The 17,468-nt window shown below is 27.1% G+C and overlaps 4 protein-coding genes across 7 annotated transcripts in view; 2 read left to right on the top strand and 2 right to left on the bottom strand.

Moving 5' to 3' along the window:
* Positions 1-1,663, top strand: part of LOC141531556 (peroxisomal leader peptide-processing protease-like) — a 44,258-nt gene extending 42,595 nt beyond the window's left edge. For 2 of the 3 annotated variants that reach the window (XM_074249595.1, XM_074249484.1), the window contains exons 5-7: positions 40-235; positions 328-606; positions 835-1,663. In XM_074249595.1, the coding sequence (XP_074105696.1) occupies positions 40-235; positions 328-606; positions 835-917 (558 nt within the window). In that variant the 3' untranslated portion in view covers positions 918-1,663. The remainder of the gene's footprint in view (positions 1-39; positions 236-327; positions 607-834) is intronic. The other variant, XR_012479962.1, reaches the window with a different exon arrangement.
* Positions 1,664-3,579: 1,916 nt separating this feature from the next.
* LOC141531483 (uncharacterized) lies at positions 3,580-7,654 on the bottom strand. The gene is made up of 2 exons (XM_074249373.1): positions 6,401-7,654; positions 3,580-3,857 (listed from the first exon to the last, which is right to left on the bottom strand). Exons 1-2 carry the CDS (start codon positions 6,707-6,709, stop codon positions 3,840-3,842), a joined length of 327 nt encoding a protein of 108 aa, XP_074105474.1. The 5' UTR covers positions 6,710-7,654; the 3' UTR covers positions 3,580-3,839.
* Positions 7,655-8,181: 527 nt separating this feature from the next.
* Positions 8,182-9,920, top strand: LOC141525788 (uncharacterized). Of its 2 annotated transcripts, none has more exons than XM_074240426.1 (3): positions 8,182-8,772; positions 8,949-9,532; positions 9,720-9,920. In XM_074240426.1, the coding sequence occupies exons 1-2, from the start codon at positions 8,589-8,591 to the stop codon at positions 9,419-9,421; spliced, it is 657 nt and encodes a 218-aa protein (XP_074096527.1). In that variant the 5' UTR covers positions 8,182-8,588; the 3' UTR covers positions 9,422-9,532; positions 9,720-9,920. The 2 variants fall into 2 exon arrangements, with proteins under 2 accessions (XP_074096527.1, XP_074096519.1); XM_074240418.1 differs by having other exon boundaries at positions 8,937-9,532.
* A 1,581-nt stretch (positions 9,921-11,501) lies between these two features.
* On the bottom strand, positions 11,502-15,516 carry LOC141526586 (uncharacterized). The gene is made up of 2 exons (XM_074241624.1): positions 15,498-15,516; positions 11,502-15,004 (listed from the first exon to the last, which is right to left on the bottom strand). The coding sequence occupies exons 1-2, from the start codon at positions 15,514-15,516 to the stop codon at positions 14,100-14,102; spliced, it is 924 nt and encodes a 307-aa protein (XP_074097725.1). The 3' UTR covers positions 11,502-14,099.
* Between the last annotated feature and the right edge of the window lie 1,952 nt (positions 15,517-17,468).

Below are 17,468 nucleotides of genomic sequence, written 5' to 3'. Positions count from 1 at the left end.
AATAACAAATAAGTTAATAGAAATATTATTATACTTTAGGCACCAAATCAACGGATTAAAGTTGGCTTTAGTCCAAAGAATCTAAGCTCTCAATCTATGAAAATTCAATGGGCTGAATTAATTTATCGTACTCCCAAAGGTGTACCTTACGATATTGCTGTCTTGAAAGTTGACCCAAAAGAAATAAGCAGTGCGATAAAACCTCTAAAGATTGGAAATAGTTTAGTTTTAAGAGGTACAGATATAAGTTATGATTATGAATGTTAAATGCGTTTGTATAATAATAATAATAATAATAATAATACTTGAAAAAAATTTTAACTCTAGGAGAAAGTGTCATTAGCGCGGGATATCCATTTTTATGTTCAAATTTACCGACTATTACACGAGGTAATATTTCAAATGTATCGTCATGTATGCTTCAAACTACTTGTTATGTTCAAAGTGGTAATAGTGGTGGACCCATTATTAGACCTACTACGGGAGAATTACTTGGTATTACTGTTTGTAATGTTATTACTTCTACAACTCGATATCCTAGACTCAACATGGGTGTTCCTGCAACTGTACTTATTGATCCGATTAATGAGTACATCAAAACTAATCGTAAGATTATTAATTATTAAGCAATATAACACATAATACAGAGAGAAGTGAAGCCTCTAATGAATATAACATTTTACCAGTTTTTTTTTACTATACTACGATTAAAAGCTTACATCTTGATCATTTAGTAAGCTTTTTAAGTTTTTAGCACAGATTTATTGAAAAAATAATTTTCTATCATTTTCTGTGATCGTTTAATTTATAAGAATCCTTATTTTTTGTTTTCAGGTATCCAAGCTCTTGAAGCTTTGATAAGTTACGATGAAAATGTCGTACGTACATGGAACTGTCTTTTACCTTCAAAGATATAATTTAATTTCTGTTTTTACTTTGATTCGTTGATTGATTAATTGTTTATATATTTTTTTGCCTTTTGTACAATTTACAATCGCAATAGAGCTTAAACATATTTAGTACATAAATGTTGTTAAATTATTTGTTTAGAATGGATCCTCTTAGAATACAATGTTTTTCGGTGAGCTGGTACAATGTTTTTAGATGTTTTGGCTTATGAAAGTTTAATATTTCGATTAGTCTGTCATGAGTTTGTACATTACCAATACTACTGAGAAAATATTTTCTTAAATTTAACAGGGTAGGACAGCTGAACAGAAAATGAGCCAATATATCTTTTTTTAAGGACTTGCAAATAGGGCAGTTGAAGAAAGGAAAGAATTCATTTACTTTGCCATTTATAATTATTTTAAAGCCGAAGTTATTAGCCGTGCGCATTTGAGCGAAGACTTTTTTTACTTGTAAATCTACATTGCTCTTAAGATAAATATTACTATTAGGAGTGCTTGTGTGTGACTGAGTGATTGATTAATAAAAAAATAAACTAACAAAATAATGTCATTTTTACACAGAGAGAAAAATTGTAGCTGCTACAGGTTTTAGCCTTCGGAGTTCTAAATTTCAGTTTTCTGTGTTTGTATCGAAGCTATTTTAGTTAAAACATAGTCATTTGCGTACTACCTATTGTGAAATATTTAATTTTATAAGATTTATGTTCTTTAATCTAACAACGCATCACAAATATTATTCACTTGAAGACAATTAATTATTCTCTGATATTAATTATTCAATTTTGTAATACACAGAATTTTATCACGAGCGATGTAGAAATTGTCGAAATACTGTCTTTTACACGGAAAAAAAAATTCGAAAAATTACATTATAAATAGTAATAAGTGTCCCGTCGTATTCAAAACTAGAAAAATTACAGTTCGAAATAACATTTTTCTAAATTCAAACTTTGAATGTTAATTTTCAGAGCTTTCAATATAAATATTACATTTTACAATGTAATTCTTGTATGTCGGGTCCCTATTAGGCAACCTAATGAGGGCCCAATAGGCCTTACATTAAAATTTCTAGTCGGGATACAAATAGGGTCAAAAATAAAATTTTCAACTTCCCTCTATAAAAATCAATGATTTCCAGAAATTGGTAAATTATTAGTTTCATCCCGATTTTTTAAAATCGAATTATTATTAGATCCCCATGTTTTATGCACAGAAAAAAAAAATTTCTTGAACCAAGAAAATTGTAAGAAAGACCGAAGTTATTTTGGAGCAAGAAGAAATTTTTTTGCCCTAAAAAAATTTAACTTCGTTCGAAAAATTTTAACTTCATTCAAGAAATTTTCAATTTCCCTCAAGATTTTCTTGATTTAATAAAATTTACGCTTGACTCAAAACTTTCTATCTTTCTGTGTGGTCCTAAGAAGCTATTTTGACTATTCCTACAAAGATTTCCCTTCCATGTGCGTGTGTGAACCTCTATACTTTTTGAATGGCTCGACCGACTAAAATACGATTTGCGACATTTCAAAAAGTTTTACCCAACTTAAATTTTTTAAGAATTTGAATCGATTTAGTTCTTTAATTCAATTTTAACTTTAATTTTAAAGTTAATAATTTTAAGTAAAAATTTTAACTTTAATTCAAACTGTCATTTGTCTAGTTTTAATGATTTTTTCAATTAATTTCGTGATTTGGAAATTTTCAAAAATTTTTAAATGAACGTCTTTTAGCCCTTTTTCTTCGAAATAATTTTTAACCATAAAAGATAACTTAAATGTATCAAATTTACATTAAAATTCACGTAATTATCTTCAATTTAAGTTATTATCCGTCGCCTTTTGATACTTTTTTCAATTTATTTCGTGGTTGGGAAAATTAAAAAAAAAATAATTTTTAACTTTATCGTCAAATAACTTTCATATATTACAATTCCTATTTTTTAAATCGTGTTTTTGTCAATATTTAATCAAGAAATCTACCTATCCATGTCGGGTGAGGCCGAATGTTGCTTTTTTTTTTATTACTTAGCAACTAGTAAAATGATCAAAAAAAGAACATTAGTTTATACCACTCGAAGAACAAAACAGCTAGTTCAAAAATAAATTCCTAAAATATTATAATTGACGTATTTGATAAGTACACAAGATTAGTGAATAAATATTTTCATTCATTTTTGACGCCAAACTATCAATACTATTGTTATTCAATTAAACACTTGTATAATCAAGCGTTAAAAGCGAATTATTTAACCACTTGGTAAATATTATTATGTTCGTTTCCAACATAAGTACTTTTGAATTCATAAAAGTGAATAAAATTTATTGATTTAGAATGATAGATTTAATATTGAGCTGAAAAATATTAATTTTAACAACTTGTTTGTATCTTAATCTTTCTAAATCTTGAGCAATTCTATTAACCAGTTGACCGGTGTAAATACTGGCGAAAAGCGTCACAGTTATATTGTCTTCAAATTTTCAAATATTTTATTAAAAAATAATTCAAAAAAGTTTTAAGGTTCAAATTTTGGTCATTTCATCGATCACAGTTTTATATATAAACATGTAATAAAAGTACAGTCCTATCATAATTAATCTAGATTTTGATATGATTTTATAATTTTTGTTTCTATCAAAGTTAATTTTTAAACAGAGTTTTGTCAAAAAGAATAAAAATATATGGAAGTGTGCTGATAGTTCCACATCACCAATTGATGAAAGCTTGTTGATATTCTACTAATCGTAGATTTATTACGATTCTTTATCAAGTCCACCATTCACAGATGTTCCTTGCATTAATTAGTATATTTTTCATTTCCAAATTTGTGTTGATTAAATATTGTGATTCTTTATTTATAATTGATTACTATTAGTGAATAATATTTTTTATATCAATTATATAAAACATTTTATTGATATGTAGAGTAAGTCAGCCCATACAATATGCCTGTAAGAACATAGCTTTATGGTGCGATTGGATTTACAATAACCGAAATATTTAAATAGGTGTTATATTATTATAACGATCCTTCATGAATCTGAATGAAATGTCCCGTGTAACAAAAAAAATTGTCCTAAAAATGTCCCAAGTGTGGGACATCCAAACGTGACACAATAAGGGACAATTGTGTAATGTTTTTACAACAAACTTTGAACATTTTTAGAATAATTTCACGATAATTTGGAACGATTTTCAAATTATTTCAAGAAAGACAATCTATTTGTGCATTACAGAATTGTCCTAAAAATGTCCTAAAGTTATCCCAAAATTTTTCATCCATTAATTTTAGAACAAATTTACAACTACGCGAAAAAATTATCTTTCTTAAAATCATTTGAAAATCGTTTAAAATTGTCCTGAAATTGTTCTAAAAATGTTCAAAGTTTGTAGCAAAAACATTAAAATTGTCCTAAAAATGTCCTAAAATGTCTTATAATTGTCCTAAAAGTTTTGATCCATTAATTTTAAGACAAATCTACAGCTGTGAAAAAATAAATTATCTTTTTCAAAATCATCAAAAGAACATTTAAAATTATCGTAAAATTGTCATAAAATTGTTTTAAAAAGTTTTTAAATTTGTTTAAAACTTTTTTTAATTTAAAATTTAAAAATATTTTAAAACTGTCCTAAAAATGTTTAAAAATTGTCCCAAAAATGTCCTAAAAGTATTAAAAATTTGTTCTCAAATAGTTAAGAAAAATTTTTAAGATTATTCAAAAAATATTCCGCATACGAATATAAAAAGAAAATTTTAACTAAATTATTTCAAATAAAACACGTTGATTCTAAAATTATCTTAGAAGTATTCCGAAAATCTTCTGAAGAATTCTATTTCTCTGAGATATTTTGAGAAAATTAACCAATTTGGCCCGGAAGATTAAAAAAATTTTTTTAATTAAATTTTCAGAAAAATTTTTTTGTTAATAACGTTTTAACTACTGAATCAATGAATCCCAGATTGAATCAGTTCTTTTGTTTGAGAGATATCGTAGTTGAAACATTTCGCAAAAACCGTTCCTTCATAATAACTTCTAAATTTTTTGAAAAACTCATAGAATGTCGTAAGTCTCATCAAAATCGGTTCACTTATTCGAAAGAGATCGTAATTCAAAAATTGAAAAAAAAAAAACGTTTCTTGGTAATAACTTTAAAATTGTTTTACACTTGTCTGTTTTTTAGTAGATTTCATAGAAATCTAACTATTGCATTTGTCCTCATGACGCAACTTTTGAAAAATTTTGCTATTTTCTGACTCAGTTCGTCAAGCTGATTCAGAAAATGCTATTAGTTCAAAAGTTTATATATATATATACACGATATAACGCTGCTTATCCGGACGATAGCGTCTCTAATTTATAATGGATCTTCTCCAAACTCAACATACTTAATCTTTAGACGAATACTAAGGCCAAGTTCAAAGATGAGCTCAATCGGTCAAGTAGTTCAGAAATTATAGGATTTCAAAATTTTCAAAATCATAAAAATTCATATTTTGGCGGATTCTTTCGCGGATAACTTTTGAATGAAATAACTTATCGAATTTTTGTAAATTGTATTTTAAAGCCCGTTAAACGAGCTTCAATTTCCATTCTATTTTATTCTTCTAAACTTAAAATAACCTATTCGTCTGTAGGTTTTTAATGAAATTTTACTTTTGCAGTCGTTTTTTTAAATTAATTTGTCTTTAATATTGTATTTAAAAGTAAAATTTAATTATATTCGTATGTCGGTTAATCTGTCATGACACAGATTTCCGCATCACCCTTGAGGTACTGTGTAAAACGACGCGCTCCCTTTCTTTTACATGGCGGGTCCCCAGTAGGCCTATACCATGGCAAAATGACTAATATAAACCAAGAGTTTTATTGTCGTATTTATGAGTATTTTGGCTTTATTATTAAACTTTATTTCAACAAGTTCAACTGTGATTGTGTTATAAATTTAAATAATATAGAATACAATTTAGTTATATAAGAACATAAAATTAATGTGTAATGAAATAGTGACCATTCCTGAATTTGTATTTGTCATTTTCGAGATTCCAATCTTATTTGTTTTTTATTTTTTTATCTAATTTCTCTTTTTCTGTCATTTATTGTGATTACTTTTTTTTTTCTTTTATTATCTCATTCTTAAATTTTACAATTCAGTACATTTTCTACCGTTTATTAAAAATTTTTTTTATGTATATAATTTTTATTATTACTGTTTTTTTCGTTTTAGTTAGGATTTAAATGTCTTAAAAAATTTATTAGCTAATCATTAGTTTATATATCTTATTTATCAAAATTATTGGCTTTATACATTAAAAATTTAATAAAAAATGTTAATATTTACTTAGAAACTTTCTCCTGTATTCGATTAAATTGAACTAAATGTTATTCGAATATTTGTTTGATATTATATTCTAAAGTCGTTATATTATTGAATTCTTGACTATCTTCTAAAAATTGATTTACGCTTATAGTATGATCTTTGAATCGACTTACATAGAAATGAGTATTATCCATATTTATTATTGTCATTATTTTTGTTGATGATTTTGTAGTTGTAGGCTCCATTTTCATAAGTACTTGCAATATTCCTGCGATGCCAGAGACACTGAATATAAACAATTTAGTTTCTAAAGCTTCACAAAGTGGAATAATTGATCCCTCGTTACCCCAAATTCCATCAGCAGCAATCATCCTCAGAAAATCATCTATGTGTGGGTCATCTATTATATCGTTATCATTATTACTTTTTCGAACTTCAATCACTTTTGTTGTGCATAATATTTGGTAAAAATTAGACTTCATTATAATGTGACTGATAATAAAAATTTTAATTTCATGAAACCTTTCTTCATCGTTAAAAATCAGTTCAGCAATCGTTCGAAAGAAACAATTTCCGTCAGATTCAACATTATCAATAAAAAAATTATTTAAGATTATTTCTGGAAATCTTTCAAAAATTATTTTTTTCTTTTGAGGATAATTTTGTATTATAAAATTTTGATCGTCTGTTTCAAAAATATTTTTAATATTATTATTGATTTCTAAAATGATTTTTTGATAGTTGTTTACGATATCATTAATTTCGATACTAGATTTGCTACAATAAATTTGATTTTAAATTATTTCTGCCTTTTTTGACAACGTTTCGGTGATAATTGTAGTGTTTTTCTCAAAATCAGTATTATTGCTCTCTTTTTGAGAATTATTAGTATTTGAGTGAATAATATTCGAATTTACTCTTATTTCAATCATTTGAACATTTTGCCATATTTTTGAATCAAATATCGACGAGTTATATTTTCTATGAGCTGCAAGAAAGTGCCATCGAGTTTCATTTATAATTGTAAAAGGTATTGATGAATTTTTGATACTTGGTAAATATTTATAAATAAAATCTTTTTCATGTGTATACTAGGGTGATTCAAAAAAAAAGAATATTTTTTTTTTCGTTTGGTACTCTGAAAAATAGGTTCCTAGACACCTCTAAGAAAGCCTCTCCAAGCATGAGTTCTTAATTGTAACGGGAAGGTCCTCCTTCTTACAGTTTTCTATTTTTTCTTATTATCAGATAGAAAAATTTATATCTCGCTTCCAACTACTTGAAAAAATATCTTGTTCCTTAGATTTTGTAGGAAATTGAATGCTCTACAAAAAAGGTCTCTTACGATTTTTTCGTAAACCCAACCGTTTAAAAGATATTAACGGTTAAAGTTTGATTATTTTTGGGAAAATTTTTTATTTCTTATGAATTTTATAACTCAATAAAAAAATCATTATGAATGATGAAACTCATAGTTTTGTAGGAAATTTACTGCTCTATAAAAATGGTCTCTTATGATTTTTCGATCAAGTTGAGCGTTTACGAGATATTCATCGTCAAACATCAATGCATATCAATTTTTCTAGTTTTTGATCAATAATTCGAAAAATTTCAATTTATTCTGTGAGTTTCAAGGAAATTTAGACAAATTTGAGTTTTTATTATAAAAGCAACTCCTATAGATGTTTTCTGTTCAAAAATTCATTTGAAAGTTTTTATTCTAATAATATTTTTTTAAATTTTATCTTTAATAATTTAAAATCTTAATCGCGTTGTCATTTATTATTATGAAATTTGTTCAGTGCGTATTTTTAAATTGTTTTTCACAAAATATACATAAAATTTTCGTTCGAGGGATTTTTGTTTTGAATTCCATTTCTTCTTCTGTTTGTCTTCTGAAACTAACGCCATCTATGTTTTTACTCTCAACTATCTTCAGTATCTACCCATTTAATACCATATTTTCAGTGTTCCTAAAACTGATCATCTTGAATACGTAATAAAATAATTCATTTAAAATAAGTCTTATAATCATCACATAAATTTATTTATCATCAATTAACCTACAATGAATAAAGAAATACGTTTTATCGGAATACCTCTACAAAGAATTTCGGAACGTAAGTTACCAAAAGTGAAAGAGGTTATGCGTGTGTTTTTCTACCAACTTAAAATTTTAAAGTATTCAATCAAACAAAGTGCTAAAAATTCAGTTGACCAAGTTATTGAACTGTGGAGAAAAATCAGATTCCAACTAGTGGAGCTCCTAATGCAGTCAAAAAATTTCTTCGCTATCACAGTCAATGGTTAAAATTACAAAAAAATTTCGATAAAAAGAATTCAGCGCAAAACCAAAAGGAAATGAAATTTCAGACTGATCTTGAACAATTATTCGACATTGTGAGCGAAAAATCCTTAAAAGTGCTTGATGATAATATTAGAAAGTTGTATTTGGATCAAAAATTCGGTACCCATAAAGAGATTCTTTCTAATAATGTACCTGTATCAAACTTAACCACAACTATGATGGGAATAGATGAGAGTAGTAAGTATCTGAGATATTTAATTATTATAAAGTCAGGTAGTAGTGTAACTTTTCATAGATGACTAGATGACATTTGACTAGACAATTTTTGGAGTCCTTTCTTAATTATTTGTCATCAAAATGAATAAATTCTATACATTTTCTTCGTTTAATTTATAAAACAGATCTTATTCCAGACTTAGATCAACCGTCTACCAGTCATGCGATTGTTCCAAGTGAAAAATCAGAGTCGTTCTCTACGTATACATTAAGTGGAGTTACAAATTTTGGATCTGATTCAGAGTATGAACCTCCAATTCCGACAAAACGAGCAAAACTTGATGTCTTAACTCCTGAAGTCATTTTTGGACTCGACCGAGCTAATGTCAGCAGTAGAAATGCGATGTTTATTATTGCTCCGGTTTTACTAGCAGTAGATATTAAAATTGAAGATACAATGCTCAGTTATAGTTCAATTCAACGAGCTCGTATGCTTCAAAGAGAAGACATTGCTAAAGGACTTAATGACAACTTTAAGACACACGATAAATACGTTGTGCATTGGGACGGAAAAATGCTGAATGACCTTGTTGGATCAAAATCTGTGGAACGGCTACCAGTTATTTTAACTGCATTTGGTACCGAACAATTACTTGGGGTTCCAAAATGAATTCTGGGACGGCAGACAATCAAACATCAGCCATTTTATCGACATTGAGTGAATGGGGTATTACTAATTATGTTAAGGCGATGTGTTTTGACACGACGGCAGTTAATACAGGTAACTTATCAATGATAATTTAATCTAAAAAATATTTAATTATTAACGTTCTAGTTTAATTTTTATTGCTTACTGAATTTCACTTTTGAAATTATTGAGAATTATTTACTCATTTGGATTTTAAATATAATCTACAATTTGTTGAAAATATTAAATTTAACGATAGTTATCTATTTTCTTTATACAGGAATTCATAACGGTACATGTAAGGCAATTGAAAAGACTTTGGGAAGAGAGTTAATCTGGTTACCATGTCGTCACCACATTTTTGAGATCATATTGAGAAGTGCATTTGAAGTATATTGGCCTGTGTCATCTGGGCCAAACGTACCAATGTTCGGAAGATTTCAAAAATCATGGGATGAAATAAATAAAACTAATTATAAATCTGGAATTGAAGATACTGTTGTTGCTGATATCATTTTGGATAAAAAAATGAAATATCTAGTTTAATTGCACAATCCTTACAGGTATGATTTAACTGCGATTTTAAGAAAAAAATTTTCTTGTTTCTGACAAATTTTTAATTGTTTTTGATAGTTACTACAACCCCGAGATGACTATAAAGAATTTTTGGAATTGTCGTTGATTTTCCTTGGAGAAATGCCTCAAGAAGAAATTTTTTCAAACGTCCTGGTGCAATTCATCATGCTAGGTGGATGGCGAAGGCAATTTACAGTTTAAAAATGTTTCTATTCAGAAATGAATTTAAACTTTCTAATAAAGAATTGGACGGTCTTCGGCAAATTTGTATATTTATAGTTACACTGTATTTAAAAGCTTGGTTTTCATCAACTTCTGCAACAACTGCTGCTAATCATGACTTGCAGTTTTTGAAAAATTTATTCGAGTACAAAAATATCAATTCATTGATTTCTTCAGCAACTTGTGAAAAAATGATTTTGCATTTATGGTATTTAAGTGATGAACTTGCCATTTTATCATTATTTGACGATACCGTTTCATTGGAAGTAAAAAAAATATTGTTGGAGCTGTTAATACTCGTAACGGTACAGATTCTAAAGCTAAAAATTTATAATTGATAAAAACGATTTGAATTCATTAACGCAAAAAGTCTGAGTGACTTTGTTTCTAAAAAGTCTTTAAATCTCTTTAAAATCTTTGATTTACCATATGACTTCCTTGATAAAGATATTGAATCGTGGCCTACTAATGACAGTTACATTGAAAATAAAGAATACTTTAACCAATTGAAAGTTGTTAATGATTCAGCAGAACGAGCTGTTGCATTAGTTAGTGAGTATAATCAATGCTTGACAAAAATGAAGAGCAATTCCAATACTTATTGCAAATTATCAAAGAACATCGAAAAAACTACCCAAACTGCAATAGAGGAAATTATTTACAGTAAAAGTGTACCGTTATGTTGAAAATATTGAAAATTATATGGCAGTTGATAATTAAATAAATAAATTCTTCGCTAAAAGAGTGAAACACATGTGAAACACACTAAATTGAATTATATATTTAAAAATGCACTAATTTTTTGTTTTAATGTAATCAAACATGTCCAAGACTAAAAAAACTAATTAAAAAAATAGTTCATAACATATTTCTATTCATAGAAACTCAAATTTGTCTAAATTTCCTTGAAACTCACAGAATAAATTGAAATTTTTCGAATTATTGATCAAAAACTAGAAAAATTGATATGCATTGATGTTTGACGATGAATATCTCGTAAACGCTCAACTTGATCGAAAAATCATAAGAGACCATTTTTATAGAGCAGTAAATTTCCTACAAAACTATGAGTTTCATCATTCATAATGATTTTTTTATTGAGTTATAAAATTCATAAGAAATAAAAAATTTTCCCAAAAATAATCAAACTTTAACCGTTAATATCTTTTAAACGGTTGGGTTTACGAAAAAAATCGTAAGAGACCTTTTTGTAGAGCATTCAATTTCCTACAAAATCTAAGGAACAAGATATTTTTCAAGTAGTTGGAAGCGAGATATAAATTTTTCTATCTGATAATAAGAAAAAATAGAAAACTGTAAGAAGGAGGACCTTCCCGTTACAATTAAGAACTCATGCTTGGAGAGGCTTTCTTAGAGGTGTCTAGGAACCTATTTTTCAGAGTACCAAACGAAAAAAAAAATATTCTTTTTTTTTGAATCACCCTAGTGTATACCGATCAACGGAAATAACAACTATAATAATTTTTAATGCATCACTCATAGCATATATAGACCCTTCATTTCCCCATTCGTGTTGGCGAGCTATCATTCATATGAAATCATCTACCGTTGGATATGTTATTTCTTTACCGTTTTCATCTACAACTGAAAAACTACCTCTGTAAAATAAAGGTTCATATCTATTTTTATTGAAATAAACAAAATATATAACAAAAATTTTAATCTCATTATACCTTTCTTGATCATAAAATATTAATTCAGCAAATGTTCGAAATAAGCAATTTCCATCAGATGCAACATTAGTTAAAAAAAATGTGTTATTGAGAGTATTATTTATTTGAGTACTACTTACCGACAATTTATTTGTGTTTAAGACATACTTACAATAATTATTTTCACTAAACCGATTATTTGAGACGTCTTCAATATTTTTTTCAACAGTTTTATAAATTTCAGAAGAACATTGATGAATTAAATCTTTCTCGTTATTTATAATTAATTCAATATTTTGTAAACTTGTGCTTTTTTCGATTTTTTTTTAAATACATCGAATCGATTGTGTTACTTCTTCCTGGGTACTAATTTCTGGTAGTTTATAATTATTTTTTTTTTATATTAATTTCTGCATTTTTATGTTCCTCAAAAGATTTCTTTTTTTTTTTTTTATTTATTTTCTTACTTACATAAATTACTTCTTTTAAGTTTTTATTAACTATATTTTCGTTATGAAATTTTATAAAATTATTAAAATCAATTTTCATCGTTGTAGTTAACGGCATTATATTATATTCTTTATTATTTTTTATTAATGCTGTATAATGTTTTGAATCTGAATCTAAATAAATATAAAATTCTTCTTCGTTTTCAACTGGAATAATTCTGATATTAGAAATTATTTGTTCTTTTTTTGTTATAATATTAATTGGGCGTTGAAGTATTGAGGATATAAGTATTATATTTCCTGTCTCTACATGTTGCTGTTCATTTAAAATATTTTCTAAAGTTATTGTTTGGAAAAATTGGCTCGAGACGTTTTTTATAAATTTTTCATTTATAATAAAGTGAATTGCTTCTAAAGCACGCAAACATGGCATCAATTCACCACCACCCGATATTAAAGTCGATATAGCATAATAAAAAGAATTTTTATCTTTTTTTATGGTCAATGAAATGAAATTATTTTGAAGTGATGTTGGTATTTCACAATTTTCACTATATTTTTTGGTATTTTTAAAATGAAATATTTTTCCTTTAATAAATTCACATAATTTGTTTATTATTTTGAAATCGTTTTCTTTAATAATTTTTGTTTGAATCAATTTTTTTCTCAACCATTTACCTTCATTAATCGCTTCAACTAATGTAAATTCATATTCATTTCGATTTTCATTATTTTTTTCATTAGCGTTCAATTTTGACTCATTGAGAATACAGGTTAATTGCTTATGATGACCGAAAATTGTTTCAGTAATCCCATAATTTACTTTAAAATTAGAAAAAATTATATCAATAGCTGTGGTCGAATTTGTAGTAATTTCATCAGTTTTGAGTATCGAATACAATTGTCTTGAATTTAACATTTTAAAAGATAAATGTGATGGTTCTTTATTTAAATTTATATTAAAATCACCTAAAAAAATAATTCTTTTACTTTTGTTCATAGCAACATTGATCATTTCTTCTATTCTTGTTTTTATTGATGAATATTTAGTTGAAGGAGGTTTATAACCTGTACATATTGCAACACCATCATATAAACCTGTTAAAAGTGAACAAGATTGTAACTTCTCTTCATTGTTATAATCGTAGTGAATTTCAAATTTTTTATCTTTTCTACAATATATTATTATGCCATAAGCATGTCTGGTACGAGTTTCTGTTACATTTACACGATATACAATTTTATAATCTTCTATCGAGATATCATCTTCTTTTTTTATCCATGTTTCGGCTGCTATGAAAATACAAGGTTGATGTAATCTCATAAAATTAATTAAATCAATCCAATGTGATTTTTCCTTCAAAATTTGTATATTTTGATAGACGATTGTCTCTAATTTTGGATCATTAATAAAATAACATGATAAAGACAACTTTGAATTTAACAACCGTTTTACTTCAATCTGTACTTTATCGTATGGGTTTTGGATGTGAAGGAATTTTTAAATTTCCAATTATAAATAATCCATTCAACTTCGTACATCGACTAAATGCGACGTAAAGTTCATTTTTTTTCATTCCTTTTACTAGGTGTATAACTACAGTATTGTATGTTCCGCCTTGACTTTTATGAATCGTAATTGCTTCTGCTGGTACAAGAGGAAATTGTTCTCGAATAATTGTTACTATTTTTTTTGTAGGCTGAATATTCTTTACTATCTTGTCTATAGCAGTTCAATTTTTATGTTCTTCTTTTGGAATTTCTTTTCTTTTTTTTTTTACCTATTTGATCATCAGAAAAATCTAGCCAAAGCCTAAAAATTTCTCTTTTATTATTTAATTCATATCCTTGTAAAATACCTACAGCACCATTAACAAGCCCATCTTCAACGTCAATATTTACAGTCACCATATATTTAATACCAATGCTTAATAAAAGATTAGAAGGTAATCCTTGTGCATTTTTAGTTTCTATGGTTTTACATAAATTAAGTAAATTTTGTTCCATGATTTTCGAGGACTTTCCTTTAATTTTGTCATTTGCAATAATATTTTTTTTATGAACATCTTTATTTATTATGTTTATGTTAAAACTATCAACTTCATCATTTGTACGAAATAAATGAATTGCACCTTCTGGTATATTATTATTACCTTCTACTACTCTAGATTCAAAAAGACTCACATCATTTTCAGTTAATGTACCATTAGCTAAATTGTTAAGAGCTTTAGCAAATTTTATATCATTTTTTTGTCGCATTATTTCTGTCAATTCATAACTTTTGAATAAATTCCATAAAGGATTACCGATTATGTCTCCATATAGATCCATTGCATGAGCTTCAAAAATATAGCTGTCACCTACAGGAGCTAATTGATTGAAATCACCAAATACAATCACTGAAACTCCTCCAAAAGGTTTTGAAGTTTGAAAAATTTGCTTTAATCGACTATCAACTTGTTGAATCATTCGTGAACCGACCATACTTATTTCATCAATTATAATCAAACTAAGATCTTTTAATTTTGCATATAAAGTATTTCGGGAACCACTACTTAATGGAGTAAGTTCTGTCGAGCATTGATTATATGGCAATATAAAAGCTGCATGTAAGGTCGTTCCTTTTATTCCAAATGCTGCTTTTCCTGTTGGAGCACATAACAAAACTTTAATTGATTCTAGATTACTGGAACTAAAATTTAATAAACGAAGCAAGCTTTGATAAATAGCTTAAATTAATCGAGATTTCCCAACGCCGGCTCCACCGATCACACAATGATATAATGGTAATAATTTAGTTTTAAAACAATGTAATATGTGCAATAAAAAAGTTCTTTGCTTCTTATTAAGAAAACAAACTAAATTAATAAAATTTTCTTCAGGAATTAATCGTGGTATTGATACGTAATAAATATCTTTATTACGATCTAAATCTTTAATTTCGGTCATATTTTCATTCATTTCTATACTAATATCACCCTCTTGAGAAGGATCATTAAAAACTTCCAAGTTTTTTGGTGTGTAGATTTACACACGATAAAAGTGAAACTTCAGTAAGAATAAGATGAATATATATCACAAGGGTAGGATAATTAAAAAGTTTATTTGTTTTAAAATGAAAGTATATTGATTTTTTACCTTGATATTGACGACACATTTCGGCATTCGTTTTCGGCATCTGATCAAATTTATTATTATTTAGCACAACAAGTTATAAAAATTCTCACCAACACTGTTAAATAATAATAGACCACACTGAATTCTTATTAAAAAGCTGTAATACGCAGCCGCATACACTACAGTAGATTAGATCATGTACTTTTCACATATACTAACACAAGTTAAATGCTCAAATACAAGCAAGTAATATAGTATGCATATGGAAATCTACTTCCATTTCGGCTGCCGAATGGCCATTTTTGAGCTTGAAGAGCTGAACAATTAGTTATCAATCTATTCTTGGAGCTTAAAAAGCTCAATTACTTGTGAGTATGAATGTTTTATAACATTATGAACTCTAAAACAGCGGAAAATTAGAAGGATGGTTTGCAGGATCAATCCTATTTCAAATTTTTTTTGTTAATTTTATTTTATAAAATAGTTATGAATCTTGACCTATCCAAAAATTCAATTAAGTCAAATGAGCACAATAGAAGTAAAACATTAATATATAAGTGTTAAGAAATAAAAATAATGAGTTTCATTGTATTTTTTTCTTGTTGACACAGATGTATCATTAATTCAAAAGTTATTTACGACAAAAAATACTTCTTTCATGCATAATAGTGTAATATTATCTTATTATAACTCAAGCAACAAATTTTTGAGTTTGACAATAATATTTTTATCAATGTAAATATAATTTCAAGTGACTTTAATTTTTTACCTTTTATCTTAGTCACTCTGTTATTCTTTTACACAGATAATTTACTGTCAAAAGAGGAATTCCATGTTATGTAAAAATATGTTGTTTGTTTTTTAACATGAATTATAAAAACAATACTACACGATCAGTATATTATTTTATTAGTATAACAAAAGCGCAAATTTATAATTATAACTTTGTTTTTTAACTTTTTATAGGGTAGCGCAAAAAGAGAGAAGAAAATAATTTCTGTAAACAAATAGACCATTTTAGATTTTTCTTTAAGTTACTTTCTTCTTCATACTATTTTACATCTTGCAAAGTTCTGTTTTTGCTTATTTTTTTTTTATTATTAATAATATCTTACTCAATAAATAAATCGTTGGCTGTCAACCTAACTAAAACTGCCGTAGCTCAACAGCACTCTCGTTCGCGGTTTTCAGTACCGCATGAATGAAAACTGGTAACTACTTACTTTCTCCAGTCAGAAATGAGTGTCAGTGATTCAAAAATGATTGATATGCACAACATGATGTGCTTTTAAGTTATTTCGAAGACAAACGATTTGTGCCTGTATTGATGAAAAATTAGTTTAACATACTTTTAAGAGGTGCTGCGACATCATAACCGGAGACAAAATAACCGCGGACAAAATCTGGTTATTTTGTCGTTCGGTTACTTTGTTTGTGATTATTTTATCCACGGTTATTTTGTTACAGCGCCCTTTTAAAAAACATAAGAGGGTCACGCTATAGTAGTTTCCCAAATTCGACTTCATACTTTAATTTAAAGTCATATGGGGTGCGATCATCATTCTAGAGCTGCTCAAAAATAATAATTTACCAATTTAATAAATAATTTAATAAAATCAATATTACACATCATCACTTATAGCAAGCTTCAAAAAAAGCCATTTGGCAGCCAAAATGCAAGTAGATTTCATAATGAATAAATTAAGACTACTAGGATTGTATAAAAAAAAAAAAAAAACCAATGCGACAGCAAATTTCATAATTATCATAGCGGAATAGGACTTAATTTTAAGACTACACATATGATATGGTACTCACATTAAAGCTTATTTAAAGAGCTTTCAGATGCAATAAGTTGTCCCATTCAAAAGTTATTTACGTAAGAAAGTGAAGAAATATGAATTTTTAAGGTTTTGAAATCCTAGCATTTCAAAATTACTTGACCGATTAAGCTCTTCTTCGAACTTGACTTCGGTATTTATTTGTAGAGTA

The sequence above is a fragment of the Cotesia typhae genome, unplaced genomic scaffold, assembly GCF_013202065.1.
Source record: "Cotesia typhae breed Kobodo isofemale line unplaced genomic scaffold, CoteBio_Ctyphae contig_11, whole genome shotgun sequence".
In the NCBI taxonomy this organism is placed as follows: Eukaryota; Metazoa; Arthropoda; class Insecta; order Hymenoptera; family Braconidae; genus Cotesia; species Cotesia typhae.
Note: the sequence above shows the minus strand (reverse complement) of the source record. Positions and strands in the feature narration are given on the sequence as shown.

Coding starts and splice junctions, on each gene's coding strand:
- LOC141525788 (XM_074240418.1), top strand. CDS start 8,589: ATGAAATTTCAGACTGATCTTGAACAATTATTCGACATTGTGAGCGAA. Junction 8,773..8,936: donor GATGGGAATAGATGAGAGTA/GTAAGTATCTGA, acceptor TTTATAAAACAG/ATCTTATTCCAGACTTAGAT.
- LOC141531483 (XM_074249373.1), bottom strand. CDS start 6,709: ATGAAGTCTAATTTTTACCAAATATTATGCACAACAAAAGTGATTGAA.